This window comes from Schistocerca serialis, chromosome 3 (assembly GCF_023864345.2).
Source record: "Schistocerca serialis cubense isolate TAMUIC-IGC-003099 chromosome 3, iqSchSeri2.2, whole genome shotgun sequence".
In the NCBI taxonomy this organism is placed as follows: Eukaryota; Metazoa; Arthropoda; class Insecta; order Orthoptera; family Acrididae; genus Schistocerca; species Schistocerca serialis.
Window position 1 is genome coordinate 656312256 of NC_064640.1, and position 27032 is coordinate 656339287.

General features: G+C 39.9%; 1 protein-coding gene across 2 annotated transcripts in view; it reads left to right on the forward strand.

Moving 5' to 3' along the window:
- The window catches only part of LOC126470537 (F-BAR domain only protein 2-like), a 302833-nt gene that overhangs the window by 82837 nt on the left and 192964 nt on the right, over window positions 1–27032 (forward strand). For both annotated transcript variants that reach the window (XM_050098467.1, XM_050098468.1), the window contains exon 5: window positions 2090–2188. In XM_050098467.1, the coding sequence (XP_049954424.1) occupies window positions 2090–2188 (99 nt within the window). The remainder of the gene's footprint in view (window positions 1–2089; window positions 2189–27032) is intronic.

A 27032-nucleotide genomic window follows, 5' to 3' on the forward strand; every position in this document is an offset into this window, starting at 1 on the left:
TCTGGTTCTGCCTAGCTCTGAACCCACTATCCAACATGCTAAATAATACAAATTATGGTGCTAAATAATACAAATTATGGATATAATATTACTAGAACATACCAACACAAAATCACACATTTGCTATACATGGATGATATAAAACTACTGGCAGCAACAAATCAGCAACTCAACCAATTACTAAAGATAACAGAAATATTCAGCAGTGGTATAAATATCGCCTTCGGAACAGACAAATGTAAGAAAAATAGCATAGTCGAGGGGAAACACACTAAACAAGAGGATTACTTATTGGATAACCACAGCGACTGCATAGAAGCGATGGAAAAAACAGATGCCTATAAATATCTAGGATACAGGCAAAAAACAGGAACAGATACTACAAATATTAAAGAAGAACTAAAAGAAAATTATAGATAAAGACTAACAAAAATACTGAAAAGAGAATTGACAGCAAGAAACAAGACAAAAGCTATAAATAATTATGTTATACCAATATTGACCCATTCATTTGTAGTAGTGAAATGGAGTGACACAGAGCTAGAAGCACTCAATACACTTACACGATCACAATGCCACAAATATAGAATACATCACATACATTCAGCAACTGAAAGATTCACATTAAGCAGAAAGGAAGGAGGAAGGGGATTTATCAACATAAAAAACCTACATTATGGACAGGTAGACAATTTAAGAAAATTCTTTATAGAACGAGCGGAAACTAGCAAAATACACGAAGCAATCACTCATATAAATACATCAGCTGCACCACTGCAATTTCATAACCACTTCTACAACCCTTTAGATCACATAACATCAACAGATACAAAGAAAGTAAATTGGAAAAAGAAAGAAAACACTACATGGCAAGCACCCGTATCATCTAACACAGCCATACATCGATCAAGACGTATCCAACACATGTCTAAGAAAAGGCAATATATACAGTGAGACGGAAGGATTCATGATTGCAATACAGGATCAAACAATAAACACCAGATATTACAGCAAGCATATTATTAAAGATCCCAATACCACAACAGATAAATGCAGACTTTGCAAACAACAAATAGAAACATTAGATCACAACACAAGCGGATGTACAATACTAGCAAATACAGAATACACCAGAAGACATGACAATGTAGCAAAAATAATACATCAACAACTTGCCATACAACATAAACTAATAAATCAACACGTTCCCACATACAAGTATGCACCACAAAATGTACTGGAGAATGATGAATACAAATTATACTGGAACAGAACCATTATAACAGATAAAACAACACCACATAACAAACCTGACCTCATACTCACCAATAAAAAGAAGAAATTGACACAACTAATTGAAATATCCATATGCAATACAACAAATATACAGAAGAAAACAGGAGAAAAAATTGAAAAATACATCCAGCTGGCTGAGGAAGTCAAGGACATGTAGCATCAAGATAAAGTTGACATTATACCAATTATACTATCAACTACGGGAGTCATACCACACAATATCCACCAGTACATCAAAGCAATACAGTTACATCCAAACGTATACATACAACTACAGAAATCTGTAATTATTGATACATGATCAATTACCTGAAAGGTCCTAAATGCAATGTAACATATACCGTACAGTTAAAAGGAAGTCACGCTTGATCAAGGTCCGCGTCACTTTCCATTTTTAACCAGACATAACGTCTGAGAAAGGAAAGAAAAATAATAATAATCATCATAAACTTATGTGCCCACATACAACTGTCCTATAATTTGAGGGAAACGCGTCTCCTGTGTATAGGCATTTGGTGCCACATATCTGTGAAAACCTACCACGGGCTTCATGAATCCATGCCATGCAAAATAGCAGCTGTATTTCTTTCCAAAAGTGGACCAATACACTAATAAGCAGATGTCCATAATGTTTTGGCACCTCAGTGTGTGTTTGTTAACAATAAAAAAAAACTCAGTGACTGATCGAGCATGTAGTTACCTGAAAGTTTATTTATAGTAAGAATATACTTTGTACATTTAAAGTTAGTATAGGAGTTCACTTAATCTCTCATTTTTTTTTTCTTTCTTAAAGCATTTTCAAGAAATTGAGGAAGCTCATGTGAAACAGATGAAAGAATTTCTCAATACTTACGCTGACGATCTGCAGCACAACCATGACCTCATTGGACAGGTATGTTCCTCTTAGTGTAGTGATGTCACTGTGGATAGATAGTCAAATAGGTATCTGTCATTCCTATAACATTTGAGCCCACTATTTTCAGTTTATTTTGACATAATATTCAGACTGTTGGTTTTATTGATGACTGGTCCCCCCTCGTGAGTACTACAAATTCATTTGGTATACCAAAAAGACACCAATCCAGGACTTTATCAGATAGATTAACTGTTTATGTTTTTACAACATTAAATTATAGTGTCAGTTTGTTTAGAGGAGAGGGAAAGGTTAATATTGTTTCTTGTTATTACACTATCTGATCGGAAGTATCCGAGCACCTGTTAGTGGATGTTAATAATGGGATATGCCCGACCTTGGCCTTTATGACAGCTTCAACTCTTCTGGGGACAGTTTTTGATGTGTCAGAATGTCTGCAGATGAATGCCTGCCCATTCTTCCTCAACAGCTGAAACCAGAGAAGGTAATGATGATAGCTGGGGGCTGGAACGGAGTCAACATTTTAACTCATCCCAAAGGTGTACCATTGGGTTCTGGTTGGGATTCTTGGCATATCATTCTATTTGAGAAATATTAGTGTCCAAAAACTGTTACCTCAAAGATGCTCCTTTATGGCAGGGTGCATTGTCATACTAATACAATCAATTGGCATGTCTGAACTGCCCACATACTCTTGATATAAACTTCTCAATGTTGGTGCTACAGATGATGGCAGGTAACATTCTGAAGGCATTTGTCAATCTCAAACCTGTCCATCAGATTGCCACAGGGCATAGCATGATTCATAGCTCCATATCACTCGTTTCCAGCCATCCACTGTCCAGTGGTGTCACTCTTTACACTACTTCAGTGTACCCCATATACCTTTATTCCCCCCCTCCCCTGCAGCTCGCTACATGGAGTTGCTGTCCTAATACTGATAACACTATGGAACTAGAGTGTGATTCCTTTCTCTTATTTCAGGTCTCTATCTCTCTGTCTCTCTCTCACCTTCTGCAGTGCTTGATATTCCCCATCTGTCAGTACATGAGATCTTCTTGGTCTTGATTTAACTGTGGTTGTTCCTCCATGTTTTCAATTGACAATTGCATCACCAACAATCGACTTATGCAGCTTTAAAATGGTGGAAATGCCCCGATGGATTTGTTACTCAGGTGGCATACAGTGATTCGACTTTCGTTCAAAGTCTCTCAACCCTTCTGACTGACCCTTTCTGATGTTAACAATAAAACCCCTTTCTAATGAGCCTCTATAAAGCCAAATACTTTTTCCTTTAATAGGGTTTTTCCTTAAATGGGTGTTTTGCCAGAGCACAAGAAAGGAGTGATACAGACTCGTAATTCAAACATGTTTAGGCCATAAAAGTGCTATTTAATTTCAAAATTATGTATATCCTGTGCCACAAATTATAAATTCAGTAAATATATAATTATTACACTTTCCATAGAACACATGCTTAACTTTATTTTTTTAAAAAAATAATCTTTTCACTCCTCATCATTGTCACTGCTAGTTCCTACATTTATTGCTTCATAAGTATTTCATTTGCACCAGTCTTTGGATACAGAAGTCAAGATGTCATCATCACAACAAAAAGTGTCCAGGAATGTCGCATTTTCAGAAATATCAGTTTTGTTACCTCATTACTCTTGTGGAGCAATATCGTCTTCGGCAGCAACTGATGTACAACAGCTAGCCTGTGTGAAAGAATTTAACATCATCTGTTGTGTTATGGATGTTCGGGCAGTGACAAACCTATGTGTAGCCTGTACAGTTCTGAGTCCCATCACTTCCTTCCTCTCAAAGAATGAAATTTACCTCTACACAAGTGCTACTCTGTATTTGGCTTTGAGTGTATTGTGCACAGGTCCAAAGGCAGCAGATGACTTGTGCAGTTTGGAGGAAGGAACACAACATTTACATTCCTCAGAAGTTACATTTTCTTGGGATATATGGGGCATAGGTCAATACTATGTTCACTTTTCCTTCCTGCTGTGCCCATCTTGGTGCACAATTGTATGATATTTGTACAATTCTGAACCTAGTCTTTCATTGTTTAGATAATAAAATAAAATTTACATGTAAGCCGGGATTGCCAGTTGCCAGTTTTCAGTCGCCAATGGCGAACTGGCGACTATAAATTTTGCATTCTGTCCTACCAGGCCTGGTAATAATGTAACACTAACTGTGAACAACACTAATGATTTGGTGGTTGTTTTACCTGTCAGAAAGAATTTCAGTGCCAATCATCTTTGGTAGAACAACAACACTTTTCTACTAGAAGAGAAAAATATAATCTTCTCAGTTGACCAATATCGCACATTGCTTTCATGCAGTCTTTTAGTTCGCTGTAAGGTTTTGACTCCATGTACTCTGATTTTTTAGCATAGTGTTTTGAACAATGTGTTGGAAGTTCAAAATTCTTGTGATGAGTGCTGTAGATGTGCTGGAAATGGCAAGTTTAGAGTGCATGTTGTTTTTACAGGGTGGCAGTTATTGAACTGCTGGTATATGGTTGGGGGGGGGGGGGGGGGGAGGCGGGAAACACGCAAATTAGTTACAAACTACTACGGTATGCACACACTTTATTCAACATGTAAACATCACTACAGATATTCAGATTTAGGTTTTGACACATTTGATATGTCTGCCATCATTGGCGATGATGTGGCACAGATAAATAGCAAAATTCTGCATGACCTGCTGAAGTGTTGGAACATTGATTCTGTCAGTGACCTCCTGAATGGCTGTTTCCAGCTCAGCAATGGTTTTGTTGTTATTGCTGTACGTACGTATAGCCTCGCAAAAATGAATCGCATGTGTTCAGATCTGGAGAATATGGTGGCCAGTCAAGGCCCATTCCAGTGGCCTCTGGACACTCCAGAGCCAGAATGCGGTCCTCAAGGTGCTCCTCCAGGACATAACACACTCTCGTGCTTCAATGGGGTCGAGTTCCGTTTTGCATGAACTACACATTGTCGAAATCAGGGTCAGTTTGCATAATGGGGATGAAATCGTATTCAGAACCTTCGTGTACCATTTGGTAGTCATCGTGACATCAAGGAATATCGTACCGATTATTCCGTGACTTGACATAGCACACCACAGAGGCACTCGTTGAAGAGACTTCACAATCACAAAATGCTGAGTCTCAGTCCTGCGAATCCGCCAGTTTTACTTATTGATGAACCCATCCAAATGAAATTGGTCGTTGTTGTTAAACCGTGCATGCATGCCCATACTAATTCCCATTGTGACCTGTGGCTAACCGTGCAGTTTGAACATCATAACACGAACTGTGCAGAAGTTATGACTATTTTATTTCATATAGTTAAACAGTTGTCATCCTGTATGTAAGAAAATCAAGACCTCATACATTCACTGGGAAGGAATGGAAAGTAATTCTTTAACAGTGGGCAACAAGTTACCATTTCTCATTAAAATACTCGTGCTTGTACTGCTGCTTCATCTTAAAAGATAGATGAAACATTAAAGTAGACATTGTGGCTAAGTTGCATTGACATCCCTCAGGACTCAGTCTTTTTTGTAAGATGATGCAGCAGTACACCTAGAAGGATTTTAGCGAGATTGAGACCAGCAGCAGAAGCCTCCATATTTATATAAGCTATCCTTAGTTTGGCAATACGTATGTTCCTCATTATTTTCTCGTGCAATATTGGGAGCCTTGTGACATTTGTTGGATGCCCCAAGAAATTATGACATAAACGAGTAACCTATTCAGAGTAACTGTGATATATTATTATTTTGGTGTCCATGTTTTTGGCACCAAAAACACACATTTTAGATGCTAATCTATTCAATTTATTTGCTAATTAATAGGGTCCTGAAAATTTTGCACCTATATTAGGTGAAATTCAGTCTGATTTTTGTTTGTTTGTAGATAATTATTATTCATTTTATTGTGCACGTGTTCCACATTTGCATAGGGTCATTATGGTTAGGATTGGATTTGGCATGATTAATTTAAGGGTTGGCTGCATGCCGTTTCTGTCACCACCCCATTACCTGCGGGACAGAATGTGTGTACCCAAATGTCTGCGAGTTGTGTTAGTTATGTGAAAATGATGAGCAAAATTTTTCTAAAGGTTTGCAAATTGTGTAACTGAGGCGGGATTTAGGTACCAGCCTGGTATTCACTTAGTGGGATGTGGGGAACTGCCTAAAAACCACATCCAGGCTGGCTGGTTGGCTGGCACACTGGCCGGGGTCATTACTCCACTGAGTGGATTCAGTACGGGGCCGGTGCACCTCACTGTCCTGGAAGCAGCACTTCAACATGCAACTATGTATGTGGATTTGTTTGTAAGTGCTTAGACACAAAAATTTAAAAGTTTGTCACATTACGTGCCTGAAGAAAAGCCTGAGTGACCTGAAATTGGCTGTTAAAAAAGATGATGATTGGGGAGGTTTTTGACTGGAATGATTGCTTTTGGAAAAACTTAGTTTTTTTCCTGTGTTGTGTCTTCCTTCTTTTGGCTGCATTTAAGCTTTCAACAAATGATTTTTTTTTTTTTTTTTTTTTTTTTTTTTTTTTTTTTTTTTTTTTTTTTTTTTTTAGAAACAGCTGTATTTTTCTGCCTGTGAACTGAGAATGTCTCTCTTTTCCCCACTCAATTCAATAATTACAAAATCTGCTGAATATTAATTTCAACTTTTGTGGGCATTTGTAGTTGTGCAACGTGCACTGAGAACCATAGATAGAACAGACAAGTACTTAGCGTAGAGATAACATCTGGGTACAATTTGGTATGAAATAGTTTGTCAGGAAAGTTACTCCAAAATTTGAACTTCTAATTAGTTTACGAGTACTATCTTAGACATGAAACCCGCCGTTGGGCGGCTGCCACAGATACTAAGCCGGAGACATTCACTTAAGGCAGTCATATAACTGGCCACCTCCCTCAAAATTCCAAGTCCGGCCATATGCATGGTCTAGCAACACTGCAGTATGTGGAAATGTGTGGGGGAAATGCTGTTATTCTTCACAAGCTGCTACAGAGCTGTATCTGCTCGTGGTCTAGTGGCAAACATCGTGTAGTATAGATTTGAGGTTACAAGTTCAAGACCCCTCGTTGCCTTATTTTTTTAAATGTGCTAAAGTTCTGTAAGATGAAACCCTAGAGATGACACACTTCTTTGTCCTACACACCAGTAATAGAAAGAACTTCCAGAAACAGTTCCACCAAACAGTTTGTGGCTGCGTCAAGACCAGAACAGTTGCCTACAGCAGCCACCAGCTGTTGGCCACACACCACCTGCCACCTAAGCCAGGCCCTGTCCAACCAGCCAAACATGAGGGGGTTGGCCAGTTATACGACTGCCGTAAGTGAATGTCTCCGGCTTAGTATCTGTATTACCAAGTTCATTTTCTACTTACAGTTCCAGTACTTACCTTGCAGTTGCATGTGTGATGGTGCATGCTTGAAAATTATGAATGTTGTTAAAGAACTGTAAAATAGCATTGCAAATGGGAAAGGGTCTAACGTGTGAGACATACTATTCGCTATAGGTTTAATAGATGGTTGAAGGCAACACAGGCAGCTTGGAATTTTGTATTGAGTGCTTTTGAGAAAACGTGTTGGAAAAGGGTTTTCTTCTTTCAAGAAAGACTATTGCAGCATGAATGATTTTCCAAATTCAGGGAGTCTCGAGAACAGGTATATGTGATGAACTATGCCCATTTAAACATTGTGTGACATTTGCATTCAATATGCAAGGTACACATATCGGGAGTAGGAGTACTAGATCGTCTAACACATAGCAACAAAAGATGAAGGGATGGCTATTGGTACATTTTTGCTTGAATGTCATCAGTTCCCTCACTGAAAACTCCTTTGTGTTCTTGTTACAGGTGATGTGTTATGATGCCATTAAGTTAACTACTTAAGACAGAATTAATATCTGAGCTCTAACAAAAGACAAATACTCAAACAAAGGTCAGTCTGAATGTACTATTGTGCATCTGTTGGCTCAAAGGTGGTGTTGTGCCTTACAAACCCCTCCCCAGGGGCATGCATATCACAGCTAGTATTTGTTGCCAACAGTTAACACATCTTTCAGTCGCAGTGAAATAAAAACAACCTACAAAACTGCACCACATGTTGCTACTGTAAGATAATGTATTGTGCTGATTCAACATACAAAACTATCCAGGAGTTCAAAAGTCGTCCGTCATGCACTTATTCTTCTGATCTTATACCCTCACATGTTTACCACCAATAAAATAACTTTCTGAACGAAAATGCACTTCAAACCTGGTTTGACGACATCTTTAACTCAGATCATGTACAATTTTACAGGTGTGGAATCTGTAAATTACCTGAGCATTGTCAGTCTGTTTTAATAATTTAAGAGAATAGTCTGTTGTTGATTAATTCCTGTCTGATGTAAAATAATGGAAAACGCTATTAGATTATGCTTTGTACTAATACAAATGAAATGTTGCTTGCTACGGAAACCATAAACCAAAAGTCTGTTGTAATAAACCATGAAGCCTGTAACATGAATGAGCATATTTCAGCATGAATTAGGAAGATATTACTCTCATCGGAGTTTGAAAGGGTCTGCATTTACTTCAGTGTAGAAATTTGACAGTTCATAAATAAAATAAACAAGATTTCCTTGTTGATATTAGAGCTGATTGCCTGTATCTTGGTCACAAAACTGATAAAAATATGGCCTTCACAGGGAAATGCGAGTCAAAGTAGCCTTCGCTTCGCAGGTGCCCACGTTGCCTGTGAGCTGGTGAAAAGCTGTAGTATTAGTCTCTCTCTTATTGCCCCAGTTGTGGCTAAGACAGGTAAATCATAATGTAAACAGAGTGTATACGACCTGGGATAACTGGAAGATCCGTGAAAGACCTGGGAATTTTTTCATCCGGGAGAAAACTGGGAAAAACCCAGGAATTTTTTAGAATTCTGGGAATTTCTCAGAGATTTTTAGTTTTCATTTAATTTTTTGTAGTTTTAACTGGTAAGAATCAATACTCTAACAATGTCTATTTCTGTATTCTGCTACTGTGGAATAATACTGCAGCAACAGAACATGAATGAGAGAATAAAACTTAAATTGCAAAGGACATGTGCCATATAAATACACACACAGCTCATACAAGCATCTGCCAAAAGCAAAATGTGTGAGAGTCTTTAGGAAGACTATGCAATGCTTCTTAAAATCATCTACATCTACATGGTTACTCTGCAATTCACACTTAAGTGCCTGGCAGAGGGTTCATTCAACCATTTTCATACTACTTTTCTACTATTCCACTCTTGAATGGTGCGTGGGTAAAAGGAACACCTAAATCTTTCCGTTCAAGCTCTGATTTCTCTTATTTTATTATGATGATCATTTCTCCCTACGTAGGTGGGTGTCAATAAAATATTTGCGCATTCGAAAGAGAAAGTTGGGATTAAATTCATATTCTTGAGGAAAAAAAAATCTTGTTTCACAAAGCGCCTAGCATCTAGTGCATGTTAGTCTATCGATTATTCAGCTGATTTCGAAACGCATCCCTATTGGTTTTTGAACATTTTTTAACACAATCTAAGTTAATTTCTAAATGAATCATAAGTTGATATTTGAATACGTGCATAGGGTACGTGATGTCTCTGCCCGGGGAATCCATCTAGAAATAAACTTTCCTGCAGACAAAAGGGGACGGGGCTATACAAGCTGAGAGGAATAAAGCCAAACTGGTGAATGCCAACTGCTGTTTGTTTAGGTGATTGATTGGGTATGCGAATGATTAGTGTTGTTATAATTACCAGCCAAGTCCATAGATTCGGACTACCAGAGTGGAAATAAATGATTAACAGGAATAACAGGTAAGAAAGATTACGTATTATCTTCTCGGTGTATCCAAGAAAATGAAATTTTGACAGAACATTTTTGGTCAGATCGCTACACTAGAAAGGACAAATTGTACAATCCCTGGTTAGCAGCGTCTTAAGTTCTATTCTGGGAGCAAAAAAAAAAAGGGGGGGGGGTCAGGATGTCAGACCGGCCTATTGGGAGCAGGAGAGGCACCACAGGACGTTTTAATTTCTGCTATCCTGAATATAGTTTGATGGCATCCATTACAAAATATACACATTTCAGTTCCACAGTGCGAAATACAGTGACATGCGGTAGACGAATGCTGTGTGAAGAGGCGTGGCACTGCACTTTGGCACACTTAAGACCAAATAACACACCTTACATTTCCTTAAAGTTATATGTTTTATGCATCAGACTCTTCAGAAAGAAGAGCGCTCCAAAATGAACATATTTTTGAAATTTTTTTTTAAATTTCTGACGTCCTATCTCAAACGCTCCAGAGAGGTGGGCGGAGGGGGGGAGGCCACCATCTAGTATTGCCCCGGTTCGAAATATCATAGATCCGGGGCTGTTGCACAGAGCAGTCAGAGTTATAGTGGGGGGGGGGGGGGGGGGGGCTGTGTAGTCTGCACGTGATCAGTGGATCAGTGTTTACATTTAGTGATTTTGCTGTTTCCTCTTTGCTTACTGCTCTCACCTTAAATGAAAAAAAAGTGATTTCTGTGGCTGGGAGCTATCAAGTGAATTAAAATACATTCACATAATTATGGAGGGCTAAAATGTGTAATTAGTTTTAGATTTTATTTTATTTCCACCTTTCTGACAGTCAAGCATTAATCGCCTTGCAGAACAATGAAGTTATTTATTTCGCTTTGCTAAAGAAATTCGGCTTTTATTTATCTTTTCTGCTGAGGCAGGCAATTTATTTGAAACGAAGTGTTTAATTCCACACTATTGGCTAGTTTCAAATGTTCGCTGCATTTCAAGTGCATGTTCTCATCTTCTAGCACGTATGGCATTATGCCGTAATAAAGAAGCAAACATGAGATAATACAGTTCTGGTACTCCAAGAAAATTTACATCCTGAAAACCACCCTGAAAAGCTTAATATCAGGTCGAGGCCTACTTCGTTGGGAATCTGGATATACGAATGTGCACTTTAAGCTAATTATTCATTTCAGTATGGTTCACAAAATTCCGATGCTCTTGGAGTATCCTGTGATGTTTTGTTTCTTTTATTACATAATTTAAGATATTTTAATGTTTTACGAACATACATGCTTTCTACGTCGTCGTAGCTGTGCAAGTGTGGTGACGCCTCTTATCTGGCGCTCTCTGGCAACTGCTGCAACAAATGTATTTCTAACAGATTGCGGGGAAAATATTGCGAATTGTGGTTTGAAAAGCATTATTTTTTAAGTAAATTTCCTTTTAAGGGAGGTGAACTATGTGCGAGAATGTACGATGAATTTCTTAAATCACAGAGCGTTTGACTCTCATTTAAAAATCAACTCTTTGATGAAAAGCCATTCAGAAGAATTTCTAGCCCAGAAGATCAGAGATGTATGTCAGTATTAAACATTTTACTGGCACATTTATGTGATGTATCTTAAAGTGTAAAACTAACAAAAAAGATCAACATTGTAAGTGAAAGCTTAGATTCTTTTGTAGCTTATTAATCGTAATGTATACTAATTTAATGCATTACCTTTTCCTGTTCTTGTGTTTGTGCTACGTAACAGTGATGTTGCTATTGGCTGACTATATCACGTGTCATGTTCTGAATATCCGCTGTTATCGGCTGGCAAGATCACGTGACATGAGCTATGACTGGCTTACAAAAACGCATTGCAATCTCGATTTCAATGCTTCGGAAAGTAACATGAGGTGGTTGGTGGAACGTAAATTTATACTTTTGTAATACGAAAATATGCAGCGTACATGTTGCTGCACATCAAAGAACATTCCAAAACAAGTTTTTTTCCCATGTGTTTCGTTTTCTAAAGTGCTGGGAAATTCTAAGCCGCTGCATAAAACCATAACCATTCAAATGATTGACAAATTTTACAGTTCCGAGGGAAAGTATACTGTCACTTAACACAGAAAAAGTGTATTTTCACCTGGGAGAAAGTATATTTTTAACCGGGAGAGCCGGGAAAAATCTGGGGAGTTTTTTTTTTTTTCTTTGTCCACATATATACCCTGATAAAAGAAGAGATTATTTGCAATTTCCACATCAAACTACTTTCTTTGACTCAAAACCATAAATTAATAACATTATTTCACACCTTACGTGCAAACCACTCAGGTTATTCAATGAAAGTGATCTGAATAGATCAAGTAATATAGCCATCCAGGAAGTACCTTGTCATTCACAGAGTTACCAAACACATCCAGCACAGCTGCCAGAGTCAGTTGGGAAGAATAGCAACCGAAGTGTTCCTTGAGTTGGCTGTGAAGCGACTACACATTCTTTCTTAAAGACGTGGCTGCCAAGGCTCAAAATGCCAAAAGTATAGGTCACTGAGTCTTATTCACATTTATGTAACTAGATTTAGGGAATGGAACGTAGTTAATAATATTACTCAGATGCACTGACTATGGTCTGCATTGTTGCTCACTATTCAAAGTGTGTCCTCTGTAGTGAGAGGATCAGGGTGTGGGTATATGTTATAACTAATGAATTAATTGCATTATTATTCCAATGCCTTTAATTTCATTATTCAAGCCACCAGCAGAGACCAGCCACCATTCTGAGGCAAAATTAGAAGATATATCAGTAATGTGTCTTCAGAGTCTTTCACGGTGGCATGACTGGATAAAATCTTCTTGGTTTTCAAGCTGCGTCAATTCCAATAAAATTATCAAGATTTTGATGGCTAGCTCCATTGTCGTCAGGAGTAAAACTATTGACTGCAGGGATCGGCACTATTTCACACTTATATACCTACCTTTATGGCTGCTGTCACCAATCAGAGAGAGCCAAAATGATGCATGTGTGGAAGGCGAGTTGGGCAGCTCATAGCAGCTCCGGCCCGCTGTGGGATCAAGTGACGTCAGGTGATTCGAGGGTCCAGCGCCAAGTTTGAAACTGCCGCTCCCGCCTCCCTACAAGTGTTAAGCATCCGCTGTTGCTTCCTTTCAAAATCCAAAGCCTGCTCCCATGCCCTACTTAGTGTGTAGCCCTGGTCTCTGTTGAAATTGTTGCTATTCATTCTAATCTTGGCTGCCTCTTTTATAACAGAGTCCCAGTATGGTGACGCATGAGCCGAGACTTGTGTTCTCAGTATCGTAATTAATTGCAGGCTGCATCATACCCCAAGAACTGTCAGTTATTCATTTTTTTTTTATTTTTTTTTATTTTTTTTTATTATTTTTTTTTTCCTGCCTGAAGAGCAATGGAAACTAAAGACTAATCAGCAGAAGTCATTCACATTTCTGGAGCATCTCCATTGTTTAGTCAAAGGTAGAAAGAAGCAGGCTTCCCACAACATAAATGACAAGACACGTTGTAATTTAGTCAAAGTAACCTTGTTGCAGTCAAAAATCCAATTTTCCAACTCACTGTCACTTATTAAGCATGGACTGTTTAGAATATTTCATTGAATTTACATGTAAATATCTAGTGAATGTAGTAGGGTAATAAAGCTCCAGTCTGGAAGTCCGTCGGCTATCACTCAGTTGCCAGACATTTTCTGGGTGGTATTTTATATATAACTGTTTTTTAAAAAAAGCTAATACTAATGATTTTCAAACATTCGGCTTGCTATCTGTGTAATAGCACTTTAATTGCATCCGAAAGCTTAACCATTGTTTTGTGATGCCCTTAATTTGCATCAAATATGAGGCACATCCAGAATGTTAGTTTTCCTATGTTGTTTCCTTTAAAGCAGACATATGTAGCTGGGAAAATTGCACATGTGGTGCAGGTCTACTATGTGACAATCATAAATACCAGCTGGACAGGTCTTGCCTGGTGCCAGTAGCACGGCAGCCGTGCCCCGAAATGGCGTCTTACTCGTTCTCCTGCTACCTGCAAGGTTCAGTTACTGATAACGTCCTTTAATGCGCAAAGCATAGCCCCCATCAAAAATTGCAAGAACTCAAGAATATAAGTAGAAGCTGTGCCCTTCACTATGTTTTGTTAATTTCTTATAGTCTTTTGGGTTTCAGTCTTAGGTGCAAAGCAAATAGAAATTCTCATTCATAAAGCACTTTTGGCTTTTCTTGGCAAAACATTGGTAACAATTACTTTCTAATTGTTGCCAGTAGATGATAGTAACAACTGTATGATCAGAATGGTATGAATACACGGTGAATTCGATGGTGTTACACTTTCCACTTGGTTTGAATGACATTAGTGGTGATGCACTTACTCCAGCGCTGACTACCATAGTAAAGATAGCGTGTAGGCATCTATGCTTCTTATGGGCAACATCACAGATTAAGTTCTACTTACTTCATCGTGCTCTGCAAGCAAGTATATTTTATACACCAATTTGTGATGAGGAACACCCGCCTTGCTGCACCATCTCATGTTTCCCTCAAGAACGAGCAGGGAATGGAACCAAAAACTCCCAACGTTACAAGGGAAACAACCATCAGTCTGCTCAGTCTAATACGTGAAGCACCAAGCACCAAGTAGGCATGAGTTTGTTCTTGTGATGATTAAATTAATTCTGCTGATAATTCCTTATCAAATATTACCCTCTACTATGCATCTGAATTGACAATCACTACACATTTTATATGTTAAAGTTAGTTGAGTAATAAGCTCACTGCTGTCCTGCTTACGCTGTTCTTAAACATACTGACCATTAGTTATTTGATTATACAGGCGCTACTCAGTGGTTCACATGTACGAGGAGCATCCAGAAAGTAAGTGTCCCTATAAAAAAAAAAGGTTATATGAAAAAGTTTATTAACACCTAGTACAGCAACCTTTGAGCTATTTTTTGACATAGTTAACAGAAAAATTGACACTTGTCATATCGTGGGATCAACTTTTGTATTCCTGTGTCGTAGATGTCTGCTGCTTGTGAATGGAACCAACGTGTGACAATCGTCTTCAGCTCTTCGTCATGATCAAAACGCTGGCCATAGGACAGGAATTTCTTGAGGTGCAAGAAAAGATGGAGATCCATGTGCCATCGCCTGTGACAATCCTGTTGAGGAACATGTAACTGTCATCACAGTACCACTGCACAAATGTCAGTGCTGCTCCAAAGCATTTCGTTTTGTGCTCAGTTGTCAGGTTTTTTGACACCCACCTCGCAGAAAATTTCTTGAATAGCAGGTGCTTAGTGACAATTTCTGTGGAAAATGGCCACTGAGCTCAGTAATCTTGAAGCGATGGGTTCTCCAGGATGTGCTGCTGCACCAGCTCAACCTGGTGATCATTGATCACGGGTGGTTGCCCACTGTGCTCTTCATCATGGAAACTTTCGATGTCTTTCAGAAAAAGCCTACATCAACGACATACCATCTGTTTGCATATGATGTTATGCCCATAGACCTGACAGAGCTGATGATGAATTTTGATGGGTGCAATGTTTTGTGCATTAACGAATGTTATCACTGACCGAAACTTGCAGGCAGCATAAGAGACACCATTAGGGGTACTGGCACCAGGCAAGACCTGTCCGGTCGGTATTTGATTGCCATAGAGCTGTAATGCACGTGCAGTTTTCCCAGCTAAATACATCTGCTTTAAAGGAAACAACATAGGAAAACTAACATTCTGGACGTTCCTCTTATCTGATGCAAATTAAGGGCATCACAAAACAATGGGTAAGGAAAGGATGCAATTAAAGAGCTATTACACAGATAGCAAGCCGATTGTTTGAAAATCATTAGTATTAGCTTAAAAAAAAAGTTATATATAAAATACCACCTAGAAAATGTCTGGCAACTGAGTGATAGCCGACGGACTTCCAGACTGGAGCTTTATTACCCTACTACATTCACTAGATATTTACATGTAAATTCAGTGAAATATTCTGAACAGTCCATGCTTAATAAGTGACAGTGAGTTGGAAAATTGAATTTTTGACTGCAACAAGGTTACTTTGACTAAATTACAACGTGTCTTGTCATTTATGTTGTGGAAAGCCTGCTTCTTTCTACCTTTGCCTATACTACTGCAATGAGAGAATTTTAATATTTGTGATGCATCACTAGTTGTGGCTGGTTTAATTTTCAATGGCTTTTTGAGTCTAAATTTTCTGTCATTGTACGTGGTTTCCAGTCCAGTAGCTTTTCTTGATTGAAACTTTATCTTCCATAAGTAATGGAGTCTCACTGTAGATGTTCACATTTTGCAATCAATGCTGCTTTGTTGTCTGTCTGGTCCTTTGTTTTGGGGATAGTGTCAAGGACAGTGATCTCAAGAAAACTGTTTTATAATTCTATAAATGGAGATGCTCCAGAAATATGAAACATGTTTGCTGATCAGCTTTTTAGTTTCCATTGCTCTTCAAACAGAAAAACATTAATAATTCTGACAGTTCTTGGTGTATGATGTTTGATCTGCAGACAGTACACCTGAGTATTATTAGTAACTATGCTCTAGCCCCTAAACCTAATTACAGAAACACAAATAAGACTCAGTGACATTTTTGGCATTCTGACCCTTGGCAGCCACGTGTTCAAGACAGAATGTGTAGTCACTTCACAGACGACTCAAGGAACACTTTGGCTGCTATACTTCCTGCTATTAGTATAACTGAATCTTGGTAGTAATGCTGAATATGTTTGGTAACTCTGAGAACAAGAAGTTCCTTCCTGGATGGACAGAATTATCTCACTTGATCTATTCATATCTTTTTTGTTTAATACCCTGTTCTTATTTGCGATGCAATTTTGCAGTTCTTGAACAACATTCATAAGATGAAAGTGTGTATCATCTCATAGGTAACTGCAAGGTAAATAGTAGAACTGTAAATAAGAGAATGACAGTTGATAAGACACTCATATGGATGCACCGTTTTCAGCTGGTTGGACCACACCTGGCATTAGGCAGCAGGTAGGGTATAGCTGTGCCATTACTGGTCTGTTGGATGGAATGGAAATGAAGTCCCATGCTGCTTGACAGAGCGTAGGGGAATGATGTGGGAGACCCGCACCACCGTACTAGACGAGGTCCTAATGGAGGTGGTTTGCCATTGCCTTCCTCTGACTCTTAAGGGGGATGGAGGATGATGATGATGATGATGATGATGATGATGATGATGATGATGATGACACACCAACACCCAGTCATCTCGGGTCAGGTGAAAATCCCTGACCCCGCCAGGAATTGAACCTGGGACCCCATGCTCGGGAAGCGAGAACGCTACTGCGAGGCAACGAGTGGCGGACGATGTGTTAGATAGTGAAGTGAATTATCTTTGAGGTTCCATCAGACAAAACTTTAGCGCATACCCTAAATATGATAAAAAAAAAAAAAAAAAAAAAAAAAAAAATTGGCGAAAGGGGTGTTGAAATCACAACATCATGTCTACACTGCATGATGTTTACCACTAGACCACAAGCAGGTAGAGCTCTGTAGCAACTCGTGAAGAATGACAGCACTCCCTCCGTACACCTATTCATCCTCCAATGTTGTCAGAGCGTGCCTATTGCCAGACATAGAATTCTGAGGGGTGGCCAGTTATATTTGCATCCTAAAGTAAACAACTCCAACTTAGTCTCAGTGGCAGCCAGCTGGCAGCTGGGGTTTATGTCTAAGAATGTACCTTCCATTGTAAAGATTTGTCTAGATTTAGCCATAAGAACTTCACAATATTTTCTTGTACTCTTTCCGGATTCTTGGGAGTTCTTATCATCTCTCTCCATTCTAATGATTTAGCTTAAAATTGCATCATTTGGTTTATAGTTGCATTCAGTTTTGGTCAGTTTTAAGGGAACCAAGAGTGAAATTTTTTCCAAAGTATTTTCGAAGCTTTCAGGAATCTTTTCAGATATCTTGTATTTGAAATAGAACTGATATATGATCTGTGAATAAGAATGTACATCAGTAGCAAGTGGTAGTACATCTAATAAAATAGCAACACAGTATCAAAACCCATAGGACTTCTCAGAAAACTGGAAACTGTTTACCAGTTTGAGGAGTAACTGCTTGTATTAGATTTTACACTTACTCTTTGTTTCCTATCTGTTACGTATGAACTGATATACTGTAAAGTGCTATCCCTGATTCAATACATACATATCTTGTGGTGGTGTAAGAAGCGATTCACTGAATCTGATGCTTCAGTCAGACCACAGAATATTCCTGTGAATTTTATACTCTTTCCTAATGTGGCTCATACAGGAATTGCATAACAAGTAATGAGACTGATTTTTTGCTTGCACAACTTTTCTTCACACCATGCACTACTGGAGGGAGGGGGGGTTCAGATTGGTGGTGGGAGGTGTATGGCCGAAAACGCATGGTGTGCCAGTCGCCTGCGGGCTCTTGTCTTGCAGAATCGTGTGTTGAGTGGACACATCGCAAAGTCATCGGGCGTGGCGCAACATGCAGCAAACGATAGAGCAAAGTTATGCCATCAAGTTTTGTGTGAAACTAGGAAAACCAGGTACGGAAACGTTGCATGTGTGTCGGTAAGCCTACAGCGATGATTGCCTGTCAAAAGCCCAGGTTTTCAGGTGGGTGAAGAGCTTTAAAGAAGGCCGGGATAGCGTTGAGGATGATGACTGCTCCGGATGCCCGTCAGCAAGCAAAACTGACAAAAACATTGAATCTGTGCATGTGTTGTTGAACACCGACCATCAGATGAGTGTCAGGATGATAGCAGACGACCTCAGACTTGATAAAATGACAGTGCACATCATCACCACTAAAGAATTAGTGATGAGAAAGATCTGCGCCAAGGTGGTCCTGAAGATTTTGTCAGACGTTCAAAAGCAAGCGCGTGCTGTCACCTGCCAAGACAATCTTCAGAGCCTTGAAGCTGATCCAGAATTTTTAGATAATGTTATCACCACGAAACCTGGGTGTTTCGGTATGACCCGGAGACAAAGTGCACGAGTTCCGAATGGCACACCACAGCATCCCCACATCTAAAAAAGGCTTGCATGAGGAAGTCAATGGTGAAAGACATGCTGATTGTGTTCTTTGATGTCAGGGCGTGGTTCATGATGAGTTTGTGCCCCCAAGGTCAAACTGTTAATGGTGCTTTTTATTGTGAAGTGCTGAAGAGACTGAAAGTCAAGGTCCATCGTACTAAGCCAGCCATCGCCGATGATTGGAAGCTGCACCATGACAATGCGCCAAGAGGCACCTGCCACCTGCTTCATGGTGGCCAGCTACTTGGCCAACAAAGAGATTCCAACAATTCCCCAGCACCCCTGCTGTCCCGATGTGCACCCCCCTCCCCCCCTCCCCAGACCTTTTTGTTCCCCAAACTATAAAGTTCCCTGTAAGGACATGGTCATGGGATCCTGGAGGATGTCCAATCTGCCACAAAAAGAGCTTTGAAGGCCATCCTGAACTCGGCATTCCCAGCAGCGTTTGAAGCATGGAAATCTCGCATGCAGCAGCTTGTCGACTGTCAAGGGTCATACATTGAAGAGTACAAAGTGTTCTAGTGATATCTACAATAAATTTTGATTCACAAGCTCAGTCTCATTACTTTTTATACAAACCTTGTATCGCATTCGGGAGGACGACGGTTCAATCCCGCGTCCGGCCATCCTGATTTAGGTTTTCCGTGATTTCCCTAAATCACTCCAGGCAAATGCTGGGATGGTTCCTTTGAAAGGGCACGGCCGACTTCCTTTCATAATCCGACGAGACCTATGACCTCGCTGTTTGGTCTCTTCCCCCAAAACAACCCAACCCCGAACCCTGTATCTTTTGAGTAAACACGCTGGTGCCATTTATAGTTCTTTAACCTTGTTGGGAGCCAAGTTGGGTTTTAAAAATGAAGTCAGTTTATCATATGAAATTTTTAATTTGTTTTTCTGCAGCCTGTTAGACAACTTTAGAGAAGACAAAGGGAAGACTAATACAGTGGTAATTCCCAATATCTTTTGTCAATCCTCTTGTTAATAAAGGCTTATTATCTCCATATTTTCATACAACATAGTCAAAGCTGGTGGCAGTTATAAAATATAGTCAGAAATTGTGCTTATGCTTTCTCTGAAAATTATTTTGTGCGATTAGTTCCAGAGTGTAAGTGATTGTGAAAACATAATCGACATCTTACCAAAAAATAATCCTGAGCAGACAGGGAGCATCATGACGGATAGAGGAATTATTGACCACAAGATCATTGTAGCTAAACTGAACACTGTAACATCCAAATCAACCAAAAATAAATGCAAAATATATCTATTAATAAAAAGCAGATAAAAATTCATTTGATGTGTTCCAAAGAGAGAGTATCTGTTTCGTCAAAAACTATGTAAGCGTAAACCAGATGTGGCTTAAATTAAAAGAAATAGTATTGATGGCAGTTGAGAGATTAATATTGAATGAATTAATAAAAGAAGGAATGTATTCCCCATTTTACAGAAACTAGGCATGACACTGTTGCAGAAACAATAACAAAAGCATGCCAGATTTAAAAGAAAACGATATGCAAGATTGGCCATGTTTTGTGGAAGCTCGAAATTTGTTGCAGATTTCAGTGTGAGGTACTGTTAATACTTTCCACAATGAAACTCTGTCTCAATATCTGGCAGAAAACCCAAAATTATTATGGTCTTATGTAAAGTACACCAGTGACAACACACAGTCGATAGCTCCACAGTGAGAGAGCAGTGGTAATGTTACCAATGAGAGTGTCACTAAAGCAGAGTTACTAAAAATGGTTTTCCGAAGTTCCTTCACCAAAGAAGATACATTAAATATTCCAGGATTTGAATAAAGAACAGCTACCAATATTAGTAACATATGTACATGGGCAGGGATGGGGGGAAAATGTTGACGGAATCTGCTTAAGATGACAATGTACAGGAGGTCCAGTGGTCAGGATTTGTGAGTGAGCATCCAGTGACAGAACAGAAAATTAGGCAAAATAAAGAGAATATATTTTAGTGTACAGTGTACAAGGGGCGCACCTAGGGTCGGAAGTTAACAGGTTTAGGGCAGTCTAGGAGTATGAATAACTAAGTGGGCAATGGGTTCACGTTAATCAATGTCAGTGGCCAGTCATGGAACGCAGAGCCAGAGGCTCTGCCTTCCAAAAAGACATCTGTTTTGCTCGAGGTCTAGATCACAACAGAGAGAAGCAGCTGCATTCTGCACTGCAGAATCCTCCAGAGTCCACACCTGTGACCTGTATCCCATGCACGCTGTTGGCTAAAACCAATGGCATGAATTCACTAGCAGTTTCAGCAGAGGGCTTAAGACGTCTCTTGTCAGCAGTTCTGAAAGACAGGCAACTTGTGTCACATAGGCACAGCGTAAGTTGCTGTGGGAGAAAACTTGTAAAGATTTCACTGGGCCTTTAAAATTAATTTTTTAAACCAATTCCCTAAAATATTCCTTGACTGGCTGCCACCCTGTACTCATAAAAGTATGTACCCTCAGTATAGGAAGCAACTTAAGTTGCTTAGTGAAGCAAATCTTCTGGTCCAGATTGTATAACAGTTAGGGTCCTTTTGGAGTGTGCTGGTGTAGTAACTCCATATGTAATATAGTATACAACTGCTCACTAGATGAAAGATCAGTACCTAAGGACGGGAAAGTTGCACAGCTCACACCAGTGCACAATAAGCACTCCGTCTTCAGGCCACAAGTGGCCTACCGGGACCATCCGACACCCGTGTCATCCTCGGTGGAGGATGCGGATGGGATGGGCGTGGGGTCAGCACACCGCTCTCCCGGTCATAAGATGGTATTCTTGACCGAAGCCGCTACTATTCGGTTGAGTAGCTCCTCAGTTGGCATCACGAGGCTGAGTGCACCCCGAAAAATGGCAACAGTGCATGGCGGCCTGGATGGTCACCCATCCAAGTGCCAACCACGCCCGACAGCGCTTAACTTCGGTGATTTCCCGGGAACCGGTGTATCCATTGCGGCAAGGCTGTTGCCCCATGCGCATTAAAGGAGATGGAATTAGTCTGCTGAATTATGAATCTATTTAACTGACATCAATTTGTAGTAAGATTTTGAAACGTATTGTGTCTGAAAATTATGAAATACCTGAAATGAAACAGTCTATTGACACAGTCAGCACAGATTCGGAATATTTACTTGTGAAAAACAACTGGCCCTTTATTCACATGATGTAATGAGTGCTATTGACAGTGAATCTTAAGTTCATTCTATATTTCTAGGTTTACAGAACACCGTAAACACAAATGGCTTCTAATAGACTTGCTTGCCTGTTGAGTATTAACTCAAATTTGAAACAAGATTCACAGTTTCCTGTCAGAGAGGACACTGTTTATAGTAATCATTGAGTGAAACGCTGGTGATATCAAGCATTTCCCAAGGAAGTGTTGAAGCCTTCTGATGTTTCTAGTCTATATAAATGATTTGGAGACAATCTGAACAGCCGTCATATTGTTTGCAGAGGATGCTGTCATTTATCATCCAGCAAAATCATAAGATGATCAAATACAATCACAGGCAACTAGCTACTGTTAAAAAGTGCGGGTTACTCCCATTTTCAAGAAGGGTTGTAGGACAAATGCACATAATTACAGGCCTGTATCTGTCATAAAATTATGGAATATGTACTACACTCACACATTGTGACATTTTTGGAGGGTGGAAATCTCCTCCATCAAAATCAACATGGATTCCACAGAAATACATCTTGCAGAATTCAGCTTGCTCTGTTTCTTCGTGAGATTCACAGTGTCATAGATTGCAGCACTCAAGTTGATACCATGTTCGTAGACTTCAGGAAGGGATTTGACACCATCCCATATTGCCATTTAGTGAAAAAATAAGAGCTTACTAAGTACCAGACCAGATTCATAACTGGACTTCTGTGCAGAGAGAACCTAATCTGATGCTCTTAATTTACCCCAGAGAAGTTTGATGAGACCGTTAATGTTTACAATATATAAAATACTCTTGTAGAAAATGTTGGCAGCTCTATAAGCCAATTCGTAGATGACGTGGTTGTCTGCAAGACAGTAGCAATGCCAAGAAACTAATAGTAAGAAAAGCAGATGCGAGACTTAGATTCATAAGAAGAATCTTGAGGAAATGCAACTCACCCATGAAAAAAGTGGCTTACAAAGCATTTGTTTCACCAGTTCTTGAATATCGCTCATTGTCCTAGGACCCTTAGTAGGTAGGACTAATAGAAAATATACAGAAGATTCAACAAAGAGCAGTATGTTTCATTACTGGCTCATTTAGTCATTGTGAGAGCATTGCATAAAGATACACTGTTATATCTGTCATTGTTTCAGCATGTTAGATTCTCCTGCATGAATTTGTAGGGAACATTTCTTGTATAACTTTAAAACTTAACAAGTAATCCTTCTCTTTTTTTAGGTGGGTTGGAACTTAAATAGCGGTAACTATTTATTCACAACCGATACAAAAGAGTTACATGTTTGCACCTGTTACTGTTCTTCAAAGTAGGCCCTAGCATTGTGTAGAGCCCATTGCCAGTGATGTGGAAGGCGTAGTATACCGTTAGCAGAGCCTGTTCTGTTGATGGTGCGAATGGAGCGGTTTGCTGCCTGTCAAATCCCTGGAACAATTCTGAAGCAAATGCCACGAAGTGGTTCCTTCGTCTTTGGAATCAAATCAGTCACAAGGACTTAAGTCCGGGGAGTATGGTGGATGGTACAGTATTTCCCAGCCCCGTCGACTTAACAGAGCAACTACAGCTTGCACTGTATGCACCCACGCATTGTCGTGCAAAATGATGGGTGAGTTGCGCAGAAAGTGTCCCCACTTCTTTCGCTAGGCTGGTCACAGGTGATACTCCAAAAACAAACAGTAATACTGTGCATTGACGATCTGCCATCGAGGAATGTAATGCATTAGGATAACACCATCACAGTTGTACATGAGAATCACCATAACTTTCTCCATACTGGGGCTCTGACGCACTTTTGACTTTCGTGGCGACCCGTAATGACGCCATTCGTTCTCTTGGCATTTCAGTTTTGGCTTGTACGATGTGGCCCATGTCTCATCCAGTGTTATGATACTGCTTAAGAAAGCCTCTCCTCCGCACTCGTAGCGCTCAAAGTGTGTCTGAGCAGCGTCGTAGCACATCCATTTCTGCTTTTCCGTCAAGTCATGTGGAACTCATTGTGGTGCAGTTTTTCGCATGCCCAGGCGTTTTTTCAGAATGCAAAGGACAGTCGTATGCACTAATCCAGTTTCGTGGGCGAGCTCACAAATGGCATGGCGTCGATCACTGTCCACTAACATGACAACAGCATGCACTACTTCTTCAGAGATGCTAGGACAACCTGCCCAATGCAGGTCTGCCACAGTTTGACGACCTTCGTTGAAGGCTTTTACCCAACATGCCACTGTTCTGTATGTCAATGCCGTTTGCCCGCATGCCTCTTGAAGACCTTGATGACGCTGTTGTGCTGTACGACCTTTGGCACATTCAATCTTGATCCAACTCTGTAGACCCAGAAAATATTAGATACAGGTTCCCAGGTAGATGCTATTTTTCTTGACTTACGGAAGGCGTTCGATACAGTTCCGCACTGTCACCTGATAAACAAAGTAAGAGCCTACGGAATATCAGACCAGCTGTGTGGCTGGATTGAAGAGTTTTTAGCAAACAGAACACAGCATGTTGTTCTCAATGGAGAGACGTCTACAGACGTTAAAGTAACCTCTGGCGTACCACAGGGTTGTGTTATGGAACCATTGCTTTTCACAATATATATAAATGACCTTGTAGATAGTGTCAGAAGTTCCATGCGGCTTTTTGCGGATGATGCTGTAGTATACAGAGAAGTTGCAGCATTAGAAAATTGTAGCGAAATGCAGGAAGATCTGCAGCGGATAGGCACTTGGTGCAGGGAGTGGCAACTGACCCTTAACATAGACAAATGTAATGTATTGCGAATACATAGAAAGAAGGATCCTTTATTGTATGATTATATGATAGCGGAACAAACACTGGTAGCAGTTACGTCTGTAAAATATCTGGGAGTATGCGTGCGGAACGATTTGAAGTGGAATGATCATATAAAATTAATTGTTGGTAAGGCGGGTACCAGGTTGAGATTCATTGGGAGAGTGCTTAGAAAATGTAGTCCATCAACAAAGGAAGTGGCTTACAAAACACTCGTTCGACCTATACTTGAGTATTGCTCATCAGTGTGGGATCCGTACCAGATCGGTCTGACGGAGGAGATAGAGAAGATCCAAAGAAGAGCGGCGCGTTTCGTCACAGGGTTATTTGGTAACCGTGATAGCGTTACGGAGATGTTTAATAAACTCAAGTGGCAGACTCTGCAAGAGAGGCGCTCTGCATCGCGGTGTAGCTTGCTCGCCAGGTTTCGAGAGGGTGCGTTTCTGGATGAGGTATCGAATATATTGCTTCCCCCTACTTATACCTCCCGAGGAGATCACGAATGTAAAATTAGAGATATTAGAGCGCGCACGGAGGCTTTCAGACAGTCGTTCTTCCCGCGAACCATACGCGACTGGAACAGGAAAGGGAGGTAATGACAGTGGCACGTAAAGTGCCCTCCGCCACACACCGTTGGGTGGCTTGCGGAGTATAAATGTAGATGTAGATGTTATTCCTGTTTCAAAAATATAGTGACTTCCGTTATGTTAGATGTCTTGCTGACAATTGACTACGTTTCCCTCGATTGTGCGCATGCTGGTAACGTGGGACGGGTGAGTCCATTTGCTCGGAGGTAAGGTAGGTATGTCAACAATGTGTGCTATCAGTGACAATTGTAGATTTCATTGTATAGTATCTCCACAGCAGTGTTACCACTATTTAAGTTCCAACCTACATACATTGCCTATATACGCTATCTCATTCTTGCAGTGTTCAAGTATGGAGTTGGTGGGTGCTTTCTTTATTTTCTCTTATGCATTACTTTGCTTGAGTCATTGAGTCACTTCTTCACTGGTGGAGACACGACTACTATGGACCCACAGATTAAAGGGGGAGATGGGTGGGATCTGGGCTACTCTGTCTGAGGTGGCGATACAGAATACTTAGTTATATTACTAAAATGCTATCCCAAAACCCAGTCCCAGTTGCAACATAGGGGCAACATTAATTTGTTTTCAGATGTTTCAAGTAATTATTGACAGAGTTTAAAAACGTAAAATGCTGTTGTAATTTACTCATTAAGACGCATAATCTTATGTTATTATTTTAATGCAGTAAGACAATTATTACAGTTCGAAATTGTGTGTTTGTCTTTAGGCAGTGTTACCGAGAGCACACAAATACCCTGATTTCATTCATCCAGTATTTGAGAATGAGAGCACTTGACAATTTACAACAAACTTGAAGCATGATTTCAAGCCTTTCGTAAACTTTTCCTTACTCACATTCTTAAAGGCAAAAATTTAACACCTTAACTTAGTTTTAAAGTAATTTGACATTGGAAGATGTTCTGTACAATGGAATAAGATTCAATAAAGAATTGGCGGTTTAGTGGTTACTATTGGAATCCATTGGGCAACTAAAGTGGTAGTTCTTATGGGTGATGTGTCAGTGCTGATGTTCGATTTGATATTGTTTTTCACATTGTTGAGCAGGTGTTCCATCACCACACAGCCATTGAGTATGGCTGTCAGCTGATCCAGGGAAGCAAGAAGGGTAGGGTCCAGGTTTTCCTGGGGGCAGGATCTCAAAGGGTACATCTGGCAGGTAGATTAATGAGTAGTTGGTGTTCAGGTTTGTCAATCTGGTGGCTGTGACGAGTAACTGGAAGGTAGGTCCTAACACGTCTAATAATGTACCGCTTATCAATAACCTATGCCCCTGCAGTTGGGTTTGCTTTGTACCAACAAAATGATCTTGTTCATAAAAAGTACAAATGGCAACTACCAGTTTTGTTACTAAGGATAGCCAGTGTG